Source organism: Xylocopa sonorina, chromosome 15 (genome assembly GCF_050948175.1).
Source record: "Xylocopa sonorina isolate GNS202 chromosome 15, iyXylSono1_principal, whole genome shotgun sequence".
In the NCBI taxonomy this organism is placed as follows: domain Eukaryota; kingdom Metazoa; phylum Arthropoda; class Insecta; order Hymenoptera; family Apidae; genus Xylocopa; species Xylocopa sonorina.
Window position 1 is genome coordinate 3,448,805 of NC_135207.1, and position 14,931 is coordinate 3,463,735.

A 14,931-nucleotide genomic window follows, 5' to 3' on the forward strand; every position below is an offset into this window, starting at 1 on the left:
GAGAAAATTTCATGCGAGACGTGCAAAGCATATGCTGTAATATACGCATGTAGGGTGGACAGCAGGCTACTGAAAAGCTCGAGCCCAATCTACTTTCTACGAGCGTGAAAACGGAACCGCATCGATGCATCCCTCAAAGTCCACACCCTTTGATCGGTTGCGGTGAAAGAAAAATACCGGTGACATTGTCGTATGTCATTTCCGCTACGCAAAATGTGTGCAATCATACCTGACTGGTGCTATCGGTAACCATTTTGTGCTTTATAACAGACTAGACACTATCTTCCTAATCCTTTCACTTGTCCAGCGACTGCCGGACGCGAAGGTTCTTTTTCTCGACACGCGTTAAATCGCCATTGCACCCTTCGGATAATGCTAAAGGTGAATAGGAATATAGGAGCCGCCCCGTATACGAAACTAAGGCGCAGAATCGAACGGCAACGATTGCAGGAAAAACAGGGGTTGCACCGTTGCCTTTCTCACCCCTGCGACTGTCCTTGTTTCACCCTCGCCAATCCATGTGGGATATCGCTCCGTATTATCACTGTACGCATGCGTTTTATCATCTACACACCCACGCACACAGAGGCATTTCCTCCCTCTTGCCAGCCGTTCTGGGGATCTAGCAGACTAGAAAGACTAACCAGGTCTTACAACGTGCGAATTAGCAATTAAGGAAATATTACTGAACATATGATTTATAGTTCCCCAGTATCAGCCTCGTGGCAAAAAGTTAATCATTTATGTCATCGTACCAATGTAATTCGCGTATTTAAGTATGTAATATCGAATAAAAATAATATATATTTATGTATATTGTTTGTGACATATAAAATGCAATCAGCCAAGTTTGTTCAAACATGTTTGCCAAAAGCCTGCTAAAAATTTTGTTGACAGATTGGTTGCAGATTCAACATAGGATCTGTTATGTATATCGACTCTATAAGATCGATTATCAAAATACCAAATCGACGTTACCAAAATATGGTGACAGAATTTTTTTGGCTCTCTGACACCTGCCTGTTTTCAAATTAGATCTGTGAATACTAATTGTATAGCGAGAGATTAGATTCTATCCCCCTTTCTCTTTTTAAATAATCTGTTCTACATTAAGAATTAAACGAATTTCACGATAAATTAGTAATATATTGTACAAAATAAGATCGAAGTTTTAAACGCGTTATATTGTTACAATTATAGTTTGTAAATCATTTAAATTGCATTTTAATGACTTTTCTCAATTTTTAGTATTTAAGTTCTGTCTCTTCTGAAACATTCTACCTTTTTATTCGAAAGAGAAATCTACTGCAGGAAGTCAAGAGAATTTTTTAATGCAGTTCTTGTTGGTCAGAGAAGAAAGTTTGGGGAATTGTTTAGAACGATACCCTGCTCACTGATTTCGATCATTTTTAGATACGTTATTGTCAGCATGGTTTTAAGTGACTTTTCTTACACGCGTATCCATTGAATTCTTTTTATTTATAAGATATTTATAAACAAATTGCTGTCACAGTGCGTTTGCAGTAACTCATAGGTCTAGGGATCTTTCAGAAAACCTGGTGCACAGTTGCATATACAGTTCCGTGAGCGCATGCGTTACACACACAGTTACACATTGAATTCACTCTGTAGCGACGATTTTTTTCTTTCTGAATATCTCAAAAACTAAGCGAAATCGATGGTTATATTTGCAGGAAAAAATTGTTCAAAACTTTCACTTCTACAACATATTCAAAAATCATTCAGATGTCACATACGAGAATTACAGTATTGCTATAAAAATAATTATATAGGCAATGTTTTACTTTCTTTTTTAATTACAGGAACTGTGATACCTTTATCTCCTTCCGGTTGAATTCTAGTAAAAAAAGTAAACCAATTGAAGAGACACGGAAGCCAAGTACCAAAAATTGGCACCAAAGGTCACTAAAGTGCAATTTCAGCCATTTAAAGTTTTTCAAAGATTGTAAAAACTCGATACAATATTTCTTTTATATTTATTTTCTTTTCAATGTGTACATATTTAAAATATAAAGATAATCTCTAATTTGATTTAAATTTATACAATATATTAAAATATTAATTACTTAGACTTATATACCAAAGTAGATAGATATATTCTAAAGATTAAAATAATTACAAAACGCAACAGAATTATCATTCGATAGTCACAGATCAATAGATCATCTATCTATCGTATCTATAAATCCAAAGAAAGATTTATTTACAAAGTATGCGGTTCAGCGAGAAGTGATGAATCCGGAATTCTGAATGTGAAAAAGCTAATTTTGTTTTTCGGCTCTGGTATTTAAGGGATTTGTAACGAGCTTGGGAAGGGATAGTCTCATAGGTTGGAGGGGGTAGCCAAGGGTCAAGGATGAGACATAGGTTAGAGGTGATGCAAGGGATGAGTAATATTTAGCGTACATCACTGTTTGGGATGAATCCGTATTTACAAAAGATAGCAATTGAGACTATGGCTCATGAGATAATGAGTTGGCATCCAACAGTATGTTAAGACGTGCGATCGTTAATTAAATGGTAATTCGATTTATTTGATATTATAGGAAATTGTTTGTATATTCAGATGCAATTACGCAGATGTAATTATTACATCTGATACATTTGTTAGATTTTAGGAAACACAGTTGTATATTGCAAATAGAAGATACTTTATTTGAAAATGTAAATGCTACGATTGTTAGAAAATAAGAAATATTTTACGATTGTTTCAGTGTTGTAGAAAAAAATTAATTATACAAATAACAACATTATAGAAAAGCAAAAGTTAAAACGCTATTAAAATTTTACTCTTAAGGATAAACTAAGAACCATTACTCTTTCATTAGTTATACCTTTTAACTATGCAAGCTGTTATAACTTACATCTTTTACTTTATGAACTAACACACAGAGTACGTTAATTATACAAATTTTCTAAAAATATCTATCAGCATCTTAAACACTGGATTATCGCCAATATTACAACATAAATATTAACATAAAAGCAATGACACATCATCGACATATTTCTAATGTTACTGCTGAATGAAATAAAAATTTGATCAAAGAATTGTATATCGCGATTATTACTTATCAAGTGTTATTATTAATACAACATGTGCTTTCGAAAATTGGAAATATTTAGTTGGATGTACTGTATTAATATAATATAAAGAGGAGACTTAAATGTTTTAATTGAAATGCGTTGCAAACGCTGCGATTGGCACGTGCTTCGATGCAAGCATATAATGAATGTTATCTTCACACATTTTTACCTGGAATCTAATAATCGGTGGAAATACTTCTTCCGTTGCCGTCATTCCCAAATGATAACCTGTGTATTTCATTTGACAGACTGTACGTAGACGTATATTTCCTACGCTCCATGCTGAAAACGTAGGTCAGAGGATATTTATAGCATTCTGTTTTATTCTCATGAACGCTTTTGTGCTGCATTTGCTTCGATAATTTACATGTACGAATTTCCTTTAACCCAATGAAACGTGCTTATCAATGTTCAATCTTTAATTTCACATATACGATTGAATGAAAAATATACACTCTTTCCTTACTAATATTACAATATTCAGTCGATTATCGCAACATACTTGTATGTACCTTGTTACTAATACATTCTGTAATTTACTCCTTTCTTTTCTCTTGCAAACGATGGAATAATGTTGTCAAAGAGACATACGTATTTTAAAATTTCATCTTCAGTCATAATCAGATGGTACACACAATATGAGACAATAAGAGAAAGAAGAAAGAAGAAGAGTGTGAGAAAATAAAAAGGAAAAGAGAAAAAAGTAAAAAGATGGACCCTGTGAGGAACACGAATGAAATTCTTCGATAATAAATGTGTGGTCCCAGCGTCGTCGTCTTTAGATGGATTTGGGAGGCATTATCTTCGAAATTTTGAGACCGCGAAGGTCGAAGATTCGTCGTGAGGGTCTAAGATCTTCTCAATTAGCGCAGACGTGGCCACTGTGAAATTTTAGCTGGTAAAAATCCAGCATAATCCCAAAGGATTTCTCTGATAACTTAAATATCGACACCTTGTCATACATGAAAGGAACGTCATCTTATGTTCAAACAGAAGAATCGTTACAAGTTGTGGGTAAAGTGGCTGTAAGCTCTGACGTGGTCTCTCAACGTGTCTTGAATGTATCCGACAAAAGAAAGGTTTTGTCCCTCTCTTTTCAAGATAAGAATCCTGATACAAGGGAGGACACAAAAAACCAAGATGTTAAGGAAAAATTTCAATTTCTGCCATGTAAAAAATGTAAGCATTACTGGTTACTAAATAACATTATGGAGCAATTGTTTATTTGGTATGAAAATGACGCAACTGGATAGTATACAGTACAACTGCTACATAGCGTCGCGAGGCGTCGTGGCGTTATACTTCTCACTAATGTCAGCGCAATATCGATGTTGCAGTGTGCAAAGGCTTGGTGAATTAGTTAGCAATCGGTTAATAGATCGTGAACAAGAAAATGAGCTTGTGTGCTAAATCGAACACAGTTCAAACGTTCCAATATTTAGTCATTAATCAAGATATCAGCTTAATCGCTTGGATTATCATTATTCGATATACATTAAAACTATTGTACAACAAGAATCTCTACATACATAAAAGTAGCTATAAGTATTCTGTATTTCGAAAGACTAACCCTTTTCCAGCTGTATAAGTAGTATAGAGGAGATATAGCACAGCATTTTGCATATTTTGTACAACACTGGTCCGTTGTGAGACGTGGAAGATATACGTACTTCCTGTGGAGATACCTTTCACCTTTCTGACTCTCTCGATGGACTGATAAAACGAATTTCATCGTTTATCCAATATAATTCACATTTTGTCGTGTGTTGCACGAACATTTGCATAGCAATTTTTATTATCTGTGAAACAATCAACTATACAAAATTCGTTCTTGTGTTATTTTAACCAGGAAGAATCGATCTTCTTGGTAAAATCTTATTTAAGCTCTGAAGTTTCTTTTGTACCCTGAAAATTATAAGTAAATTATTTATAAGTTATAAATTATAAATAAATTTCATCTAAAAAGATGAAATTTCAGATGAAATTTTTTAATCAAATGGATTAGAATCGTTCGTCGAATTTTTCCATAAAAATTGTAAACAAATATTAAAAAGGATAAAAATGAACAGTTTATTTATTTTTATTCTAAAATAATAAATATTTTGACAAAAATAATCGCATAATACGTATTTAACATTTATACTTTAGAAAATACAAGGGAAGCGGCGCTCTTCCCGACTAAAATTAATTTCTTAATAAACTTGTATTCGTTTTGTGAATATAGGAACATAATTTACACTAGACTATATATTAACAATTTATAAATATATATTTCAAATACATTTTTGTAACACATATTTAATTCCACCAAAAACTAATTGAGAAGCTTGGAGTTAAAGAAGTTACATGGTGCCACCATTTTGGAGGAATATAGAGCATTTCTCCTGGTTTCAAGTAAGCCATATAACCTTTAGTTTTACTAAAATTTGGCCATTTTTTATAATTTGGATTTAAAGGATCAACTTGTGCTGTATTGTTAAGCAGTCTTGTATCGTATGGATACAAATTAGACGAATCATTTGGGTGATACAGAATAACCTTTTTATATCCAAATACCTAAAATGCAGCAAGAATCAATTATATAATACATAAAACCAGTAATATATTTAAGTTCTGTATTAAGTAATGTATTTAGTATAAACAAATTTCTAATATCAAAATTTAAACCTATTTTCGAACTATAGTTTTTGTTTAATGACTTTACCATTACATGATAAAAAGTTGCTAAACTGTAGCATTCAATATGCACAATCGATTATGTTACATCTTTTATTAGAAGTAATTTTATTTATATACTTTTTATAGTAAAATAATGATTAATTTTCATACTTGACACAATAAATTATTTTTGGGATCAAAATGCAAGGGTGAAATGGTACCACTGGGCCCAAACCAAGCATTAATATCTGGTTGTGCATCATCTGGTTCTGCATCATTGTTGTCTGTAAAATTGCAATATTCAGGAATTGCAAAATCATCTTTCAATTCAGGAATCTGAAATGATTATTATCCATGGTATTTAAATATATTAAAAGTATTAAAAATTAAGTAAGGAGCGTAGAACATGAAATATGTGTAGAACCTGGTCAAACAACTGATGCTGAGCCAAGTAACCGACTTGATCACTTTTTGCTAATACATATTTTTGTAAAAATTCTGAAAAATTCAGTAGCTGTTGTGTCCAACTTTCATCAGTATAACGTGATCCAATTTCAATAGGTACTATTCTATTTCCAGCTACTTTAATTAAATACTCTATGTTTTTCCATCGATTTAGAGCTTTCCAATGTTTGATACAATCTAAAGTATATAAAATGTATTTAAAAATTATTAAGTAAGGAAAAGTTATATACAGAAGTGATTGCAGTTCCGTTTAAAAAAAATGAAAACTATAATGTTAGCGTAAACAGGAAACAGACAATTACATTTGGTTATGTTAGCAAACCATTAACAAAAATATATAGCTATATTAGTAGAATTTATTTGATTTCTAATACCAATTTATTCTTAATCATTGGCAGGCTCTATGATCAGAACATGAGTTCAAAAGTAGAAAAAAATACAGGGAAATAAATGAAAATACTTCAAATAACATATTTTTTTATTATATTATATAATTAAGAAATTAATGTTACCCTTTAATATTGCAGGTTTTTTTTGTACAAATATTTCTTTGTAAAAGCATTCCATTGATGGTTCAACATATTGAGCAACTTCGCTACATCCAGGTAATATAGAGTCATACAAATTTTTAGAATCAATAACTAATTCTTCTAAATGCAATGATTCCAAAGATGTTACTGGTGGTGAACATATGTATAATGAAATTATAAATACTGCCTGAAAATATTTTGCCTTTTTTTGCTTCTTTTTATTTCTATACTTACTAGTTTGATTATTTAGTTCTGAAGCAATTTTGGGTAACAAAAAAGATACATTTGGAAGTGGTGCTCCTAATAAAATACCTTTATCAATTTGCTGTATAATGCTCTTTAATAAAATTGCATTCTCTGTAGATTCTTTGATATTATTATCATATTGATATTCTAGCAGTACTGCCTACAAACATGCAATTAAACATATAGATATATAGGAAATAAATACATATGTACATAGTGTAAGTTATATAAAGTGGAGTAGTTAATTATAGTACCTTTAAAATGGAACATAATGAATAACAATAGCGATATTCAATTGGAACAAATTGCCAATGACAAGAATTTAATATCTCCCATGTTTTGTCCAAACAAGCATCAACTAAAATTAATGCATCAGTTGTCCATTTTATTGGTGGAATTCTTTCATAAAAAAGAATAAACATAAACAGTAAGATAGTTTTTAATATAATCATACTGTGGATTATGCCAATACATATATTTAAAAGTGAAAGGTCATACTTACATTTTATTTTCAATGTAGGTTTTTAACTTAGTTTCCAATGTTGTTAAATGTATCTTCATTTCAATGGGTAAACAATTCTGTATGGCTTCTGCTATTAAATCCCAAGGAACTAGTTTTGCAGTAATTAAATAGTCACACATTTTCTAAAAAAAAAGCATGACAAACAAAAGAATTATTAGTGGCCAGCAATTTGGGCACAACTTTGCATATGTTCGATGGCGTCGTTCCGTCCAAGTGGAGGATTTTGAAAAACCACGTAGACCATTTTCAGCCTACGTGCCATCGCTACGGCCGTACGAACCATATTATAAAAGTATGCTAATTGATAATATGCATCGTTTCGATAATAAACACGACGAGAAGAGCAGAATCAAGTTCTGAACGACACGGAGAATAATTGAAGCTTCTTATCCGACGCGCAATGAGACCATGAATCTTCAGAATAAAATAAGCATAATTCTGGCTCTGCTTCTTATCGTATCGATACGAAGTAGTGCGAATTAATAAAACCAAAGGGTCGAGGACTACATTGCATGGGTGATTTTTGCAATCTGAGGAATGTGCGGACTATTTCGAGAAACGATAGGTGTCAGACTAAAAAGTTCGGTATATTTTTGAAAACTGACTAAACTAAAAGAAAATATGAACGTGGGTATAAGTTGTACAGGAAATGGAAGGATGAATGTAATGTTTCAAATTTTTTGTTTACAGTATTTCACCAAAAAATAAAAGATATATCATTTTATTGTTATTATTATTATTATTTATGTTATTTAAAAGTACAATGTATTCCATTATGTTTATTACTTGGTTTGCACAAATCTGGCCACTGTACTATATGATGATCAGCTATATAGTATAATATTTTTCCTGTTAATGATAATGTCTTAACTCTACAAAAGCTTTCAATAAATATGATAGTAATTTTCGCGATAAAAAATAAATTAAATAAAAATGCTAGTGCACACAAAGGAACACAAGTGCCTGGTCCATTGCATAAGAGTAACTCCGGACATTCTCTCCATAAATGAGGAATTGACTCTATTGTTGCTCGAATCGTAGTATAAACGGATGTATAATAAGACTGATGAATTTCTCTGCTTCTACGAATTTTAATTGTCTTGTAATCCGTATTATATTTTTCAAAGTCTCTAACTTTCTCTAGGCTCGTTAAATCTGTATCAGCGTGAACGTATATTCTAGGTGAGTAATTTTCGGGATTTAAATATTTTAAAATTCTCATCATTTCTGCTGTATGTCCACCGGATCCCAATATTATCATTGTTTTAGCAGGATTAGTTCGAATTACTTTCCTTCCTTTCCTTTTATACGTGCGAGACATTACAAGATACATTCTTGCGCCCATTGCGAGACAAATAATTATGCACACATAAATATAATACATTGCATACAGTCTTACGATGTAATCTGCAACAATGGAAAAAAAATTGTAATAAAAAAATTATAATAATTAACATACCATCGAAAAGGACGTAAGTAAGTCCGTTTGTCGAAGCAGAAAAGTAAAAGAAAAAATTCTTATCAGCTCATGATTAAAATGAGTGCAGTACAGAAATAGTAGTAACAATAAAATGACGTATTTTTTATTTTTTGGTCAATGATCTAAACGAAAACTGATGAAAATTCAGTTCATGAAAACTCGAAAATCGAAAATCTGAGATCTTCTCGCCTAGGAAAAATAACGATGCAATGTCTGCACGCGTTTTTCTGCTAGGTCCTTAGGTATAAACAGTCGGAAGTCGACTCGAACCGATAGGTCTCTTTCACAGTTCACTCCCAAAATACTATTTCCCAACACAAGATATATTTTTGTTTCTACACTGATATGTTAAAATAATCAGGGTAAAAACACCCTGACCGGAACGGGAAAGCAGGCGTCAAATAATTTTTTGAAAGCACCTAATTGGTTAAGGAAAGAGAATACACGAAGAGGTAGGAGCAGATTTGGAACAGAAAATTGAACAGAGAGTTGAAAAGACTCAAAGAGTACAAAGTGTGTTGCTTTATTTTATGTTTAAATCTGGAGTTGCGAAATAATCTCGATGATTAAAAGAGTCATATATTTAAAAAATTCAAAAACGCTATTTTAGAGGACCAAACATTGTTAATTTGTTTTATGTCTTCTAATAGTATTTGACGCATAAAATATATAATATAATAAGTTTTAATGTTAGAAATCGATCGGTCCAAAATTTATGTGCATATCAAACTAAGCGATTTTAGGAAATTTTGAACATTTATTCATAATTCATTCGCTCAATAAATGAACTACATTGATTAAGAACTAGGTAAATATTTCTTCAGCCAGTTGAATTTCTGGCCACTATTAAACACGCAACCGGAAGTATGCGATCCTCTCGGTGTTTAATAACTGAATACATAAGAGAGGGCGCTTTATACTTGTGCGAACCAATCAAATTGTGGATTATAGCCAATATGTCGTTATTCTAGCCTATAAAACGTTCACATTTTAACGTGTAAAATTAAAAGCTGCAGGTTTTTAATATTAAGAAGACGTTGATTAAAAAAAAACAACTCAACCAACTTTGATCCCCTAAAATTAAGTTTATTAAATATTGCAAGCTTAATAAAGTCAGTAATATGAGTGTGTTGTTGAACAAAAAATGTAAATATTTATAATTACCATAAACTCTACGAAGGTAAATTATTGCCCGTATAAATTATTACTGATAAGGATGTATATACATATATATGAATATCTATATATCGATGTGATTTTAACACACCTTAAATTCTGATTGTGCGTTCACTATTTTCAGCCATCAAGTAAGATATTACAAGGTGTACCATTTAATCTATCGTAACGTCTGCATTGCTGCCATCTAGCAGTGAAACAGTATACAATACACGTACGTTTTTAAATTTCCAAACGAAATTGCAAAGCTCGAGCAAGTGTAGAATGCTGGTGCCTGTGAAAACAGTTGGAAATACGTAATTAATTAGTGTTCACTATCATAAACAACTAGAATTAGTATAAAATACTTAGTACTTACTCCAAGGAATGGAAAAGTTTGATAACATTTGCAATGCATATGAAGACTGTTGTATGATGTACAAACATGTATTGAATGCTATTAAGGTTAATATATCTATTTCACTACAAATTTTAATATATCTTCAGAATGTTTTATGTGGAAGTTATAATTTTTCTCTCAACATTTGTACGTAAACATTATAATTTCTTTAGGTGGTATAAACTGAAAGAGAGAGTTTTAAATGATATATGAAGGAAGTACATCAGAATATACCAATGAAAGTTTCATGTATTTCAAGCTATCAAACATATGAAGTCAAACAGTTGCAAAAACCAAATGGACCTGTATCATCCTAAGACTATAGGGAGATTATAAGTTGAAGGTTATTTGTACTTATATATTACATTATATTAAAAGTATTTAGAAAGTAAAATAAGTGGATCGCAATTACAAGGTAATTATAATAATTATAATTGTGTACTGTATTATTTAAAAATCTATAAAAATTATGAGCATATGTTGTAACAGTATATATAGAATAATGATTGTTACTTTTAAAATTATGTTTCTTTGCAGTTAAGAGCAAACATTTGACAATGTAAAAAACTCAATAAATTCAACCAAAAAAGAATGTGAGTACCATATAAGAACTAGAAGAAGCTGTTTTATAATAGTATTCGTAATATAACAGTAATTATTTTCATAAGAAGAAAACATTTTTTTCTCATCATACTAGTGTGTGTATATGTATATACATACATATATATACAAATAAACATTAAACATGTTAAGAAGCAAACGCAATTATAAAACAGTCTCAAGCGAATATGTGCCATACAATGAACCTCAAACTATTTCTAATCAAAAGCAAACTTCTCATAATGATCACTGTACAAAAGAAGAAATGATCATTTCTAATGTTTCTAAGGAAAACTGGAACTGTAACAATAAATTAAAGAGCTATTTACATAGAGATCAGAATATAGCAGCTACTATACTAAAAGAAACAAATTTAACGAATTCTGAAGCAAAACATATCCAGACAAGATCTACACTAAAGAGAAAATATGATGTAGAATCAGAAGGAAGTCTAAGAAAGATATCCAAATTTACACATACTGAAACTCAGATTTTAAAGAGATGTGAAGAAAGCACATGTAATCCTTTACCAGAGAAATGCAATAACAACAAGAAATCTAATAAGAATAAAATATCATATGTAAGAAAAATTAATAGTAAAACAACTACAAAACATGATTTGCAAAGAACAGATCATATTCATAACAAACCAAAAATATATTGTGATGTACGCAATAAAACGATATATGAACATCAGAGCAAAACTCTCTGTAAATCACAGCAAGAAGATTTATGTAATTATGAAATAAAATCCTTTCAAAGTAAATCTGTGAAAGTACAAGAAAAGAAAAATTCAAAACGGTCTACCATAAAAATTAATGTCCAAACTTTAATTGATTCTAAATCTAAAACCGACTGTAATGTTTCAAGAAGGATTAAAAAGGGAAATAATTCTGAAATTAACAATTCTATTACCATAAGACAGTCAAAAAACAATGCTCGTAGAAAGAATAACAAACAAAAAACTGTGAAATCAACTTGTCATACATTAAACGAATATAAACAATACATTAATGAAACAGAACAAAATGAATATTTTAAAGAGACATTAGAAGCGAAAAATACAAATATGACATTTCCGGAAATTACTGTAGCCCAATCAAGTAAAACTGACATCAAAATGGATAAAGACGTAGCAAAATATAAAAATATCACTAACAGAAAATTGCTAATACCTTTAATTAGAATAGAAGATATAACTCAATTATCTAAATCCACTTGCACACCAGATTATATAAAGAATTATGAAACCAAGTTGAAAAAACAAACAAAGAAGATGATATATTATCAAACAAAAAATTTTGCAAAAGCACAATGCTCTACATACAAACACGTGAATAGTATTACTAAAGTTAATCAGAATAACAAAATAAATGTGTTGTATCATAAATCGATAATTAAAGACACACAAATACATACAAATTTTAAGGAAAATGTGATAAAGACAGTTGATGCAAAAATAAAAAATTTCAAATTTGAGACAGATGACTGTGAAATATTTTCGAAAAATAAAGTTAACAATACAGATACGTTGCAAAACAGTGAATGTAAATTACCTGCCAGGGATTCACTAGAAAATATTTTACAATTCTTTTTAAAAAACAAAAATATGACATATACAGGAACGAGACGAAGATCAAGACTTAATTCTGAAAATTTGTGTGGAAGAAGAAAAAGTGTTGCAATGTGCACTAAATGTAAAGAAGTCTTCGGTCTTCTGCAAACGTTTTCAGATAGACTACCATTTGTACAAGATGAAAAATTATGCATCGAATGTACACTTTGTAACTTACAAATCAACTCTTTGTATCATTTTCAACAACACGTAATGGATATACATTTACAATGCGAAAGAAAATTATTAAGTAAAAGACAGAAATATCCAGTTGATATTATTAATTTCAGTGACCAATTAAATATTAATAATAATGATAATCGTATTACTTTTGAATGTTGTTGTTGTTCAAAAATATTTTATCGTAAAACAGATTTTGAAAATCATATTAATAAAATGCATTATGTAGTTAATTCTTTTGTTGATAACATTAATGAATGTCAAGCAACGAAACAAATAGTTAGAACTTCCGAATTGTACACAGCATTTAAAGGTAAACAAATATTTAATGAAAGTCATACTTTAAACAAAAATCTTACTTTTAACAGTACAACCAGCTTAGCAGAAGTTAGTGACCAAAGAGAAGAAAACAACATAGAAAACAATAATCACATGAATAAAAAGTCAGTAATGAATTATACAAGTACGAAAGAAATGAATTTTAAAAATAGTATATACTACAATAATTCAAACAGTGAAAGTTTATTATTTAAAGTAGAAGTGCAAGAACAGCAGATAAATAACATGAATCATTCAAGTGCGCAAATAGCAAGAACAACTAAACAAATTAAGGAAAATACTGAGAGTTTAAATACTGATAAAAAATGCTTAAATAGTATTTCAAAAATTACAATTATTTCAGAGTCAGAATTTTCTAATATTCCTAGCAATGGAACTAATAAAAATCTCAAACACAGGAAGAAGAAATTTCCATTTACGTGTACGACTTGCCCTAAGAAATATAGAAGCAAAGCATTTTGGTTGGCTCATATGTCTAAACATGCAACACATTCTCATGGTGATATATATGAAACAGAAAGAATACCAGAGATTGGTAATAGCAACAGCACGGTCAAATTTAATGATAATCTAACTATATCAGAAATATGCGCAACAAGTTTTCAAGATTACAGCAAAACTTCCAAAGATCACATAGGTATATTAAATCCTGTTGTAAATTTAGAAGAACCAAATGAAAATATTGCAATATCAGATGTAACTAATAAAGAAGTTAGGAATGTTAGAAATGAAAATATAAAAGATGTCACTAAAGAAGACATTTCAATGAAACCAGATGATAGTAATCATATTTTGCATATAAACCTTACGCAAAAATCAGAGGAAGGTATAAAAAGGCAACAATTAATTAAATTTAATATAAATATTGCGAAGATATCTAAAAAAGATATTGGCAGACAGCAAGATACGGAAAATGAAATTGGAAATAAGTTTGTAATAAAACCTACTTCAAGTACCAATTTTATAGAAGATCTTAACACAAAAAAGGTAAATTATGGTTCCAAAGAACTGCGCTGCAACAAATGCAATAAAAGATTCAGTTCTCAAACAATATTAAAAGAACACATGTTTTTTTTACACGATTCTCTAATTGAAAATACTGAGTTATCACACTTAGCTATGATGCCATATATTAATGATTATAGTCAAATGAAAAACTTCTCTAGCAAAAATACTCATAAATTTAAGAAGAAGCATAATATGTTGCCTGGAATCAGGATATCAAAGAATTATTTAAAAGAAACAATTTATAAAATTTTTAATAAGAATAACACGGACAAAAAAAGGAAAAAATGGCGTTGTGAACCATGTAAAGAAAATTTCGCGCTGCTTCGAAATTATTTACGACACAAGTATTATTGTCATAATGACGAATCCGTAGTACATCTTTGTGATAATTGTAACAAAATTCTTACTTCAGTTGCAATGGTGAACATTCATATGTGCACTAATGTTACTTCATGGAGTTGCAAAAGATGTAATCTCAGTTTTTGCAATGGGATATCTTTAACGCAACACAATATGGATAATCATTGGGAAACTGTAGGTCCACATGTATGTGAAATATGTAAAGCAAATTTCCTTACGACATACATGCTAAAAAGGCACAAGGCGGTACATTCGATAAGCGAT

General features: G+C 30.5%; 3 protein-coding genes across 3 annotated transcripts in view; all 3 read right to left on the reverse strand.

Annotated features, from left to right (window-relative positions):
* LOC143430860 (uncharacterized) overlaps nucleotides 1-3,474 on the reverse strand; it is a 33,566-nt gene extending 30,092 nt beyond the window's left edge. The window contains exon 1 of the mRNA XM_076907299.1: nucleotides 3,278-3,474. Coding sequence (XP_076763414.1) covers nucleotides 3,278-3,349 — 72 coding nt within the window. The 5' untranslated portion in view covers nucleotides 3,350-3,474. The remainder of the gene's footprint in view (nucleotides 1-3,277) is intronic.
* A 1,879-nt stretch (nucleotides 3,475-5,353) lies between these two features.
* On the reverse strand, nucleotides 5,354-10,273 carry LOC143430872 (bifunctional peptidase and arginyl-hydroxylase JMJD5). The gene is made up of 8 exons (XM_076907344.1): nucleotides 10,175-10,273; nucleotides 7,510-7,652; nucleotides 7,262-7,406; nucleotides 6,996-7,167; nucleotides 6,744-6,908; nucleotides 6,191-6,408; nucleotides 5,938-6,102; nucleotides 5,354-5,664 (listed from the first exon to the last, which is right to left on the reverse strand). The coding sequence occupies exons 1-8, from the start codon at nucleotides 10,175-10,177 to the stop codon at nucleotides 5,407-5,409; spliced, it is 1,269 nt and encodes a 422-aa protein (XP_076763459.1). The 5' UTR covers nucleotides 10,178-10,273; the 3' UTR covers nucleotides 5,354-5,406.
* On the reverse strand, nucleotides 8,258-10,215 carry Alg14 (ALG14, UDP-N-acetylglucosaminyltransferase subunit). Its single transcript, XM_076907351.1, has 2 exons — nucleotides 10,175-10,215; nucleotides 8,258-8,937 (listed from the first exon to the last, which is right to left on the reverse strand). Exon 2 carries the CDS (start codon nucleotides 8,912-8,914, stop codon nucleotides 8,279-8,281), a length of 636 nt encoding a protein of 211 aa, XP_076763466.1. The 5' UTR covers nucleotides 8,915-8,937; nucleotides 10,175-10,215; the 3' UTR covers nucleotides 8,258-8,278.
* Nucleotides 10,274-14,931: the final 4,658 nt, after the last annotated feature.

Bases quoted from the DNA above. Each gene is read 5' to 3' on its own strand.
- Alg14 (XM_076907351.1), bottom strand. From the start codon at position 8,914: ATGTATTATATTTATGTGTGCATAATTATTTGTCTCGCAATGGGCGCA.
- LOC143430872 (XM_076907344.1), bottom strand. The intron at 6,909-6,995 runs GTAAGTATAGAA...GTTCACCACCAG, and splicing joins AGAACTAAATAATCAAACTA to TAACATCTTTGGAATCATTG. The intron at 6,409-6,743 runs GTAACATTAATT...TATATACTTTAG, and splicing joins AAAACCTGCAATATTAAAGG to ATTGTATCAAACATTGGAAA.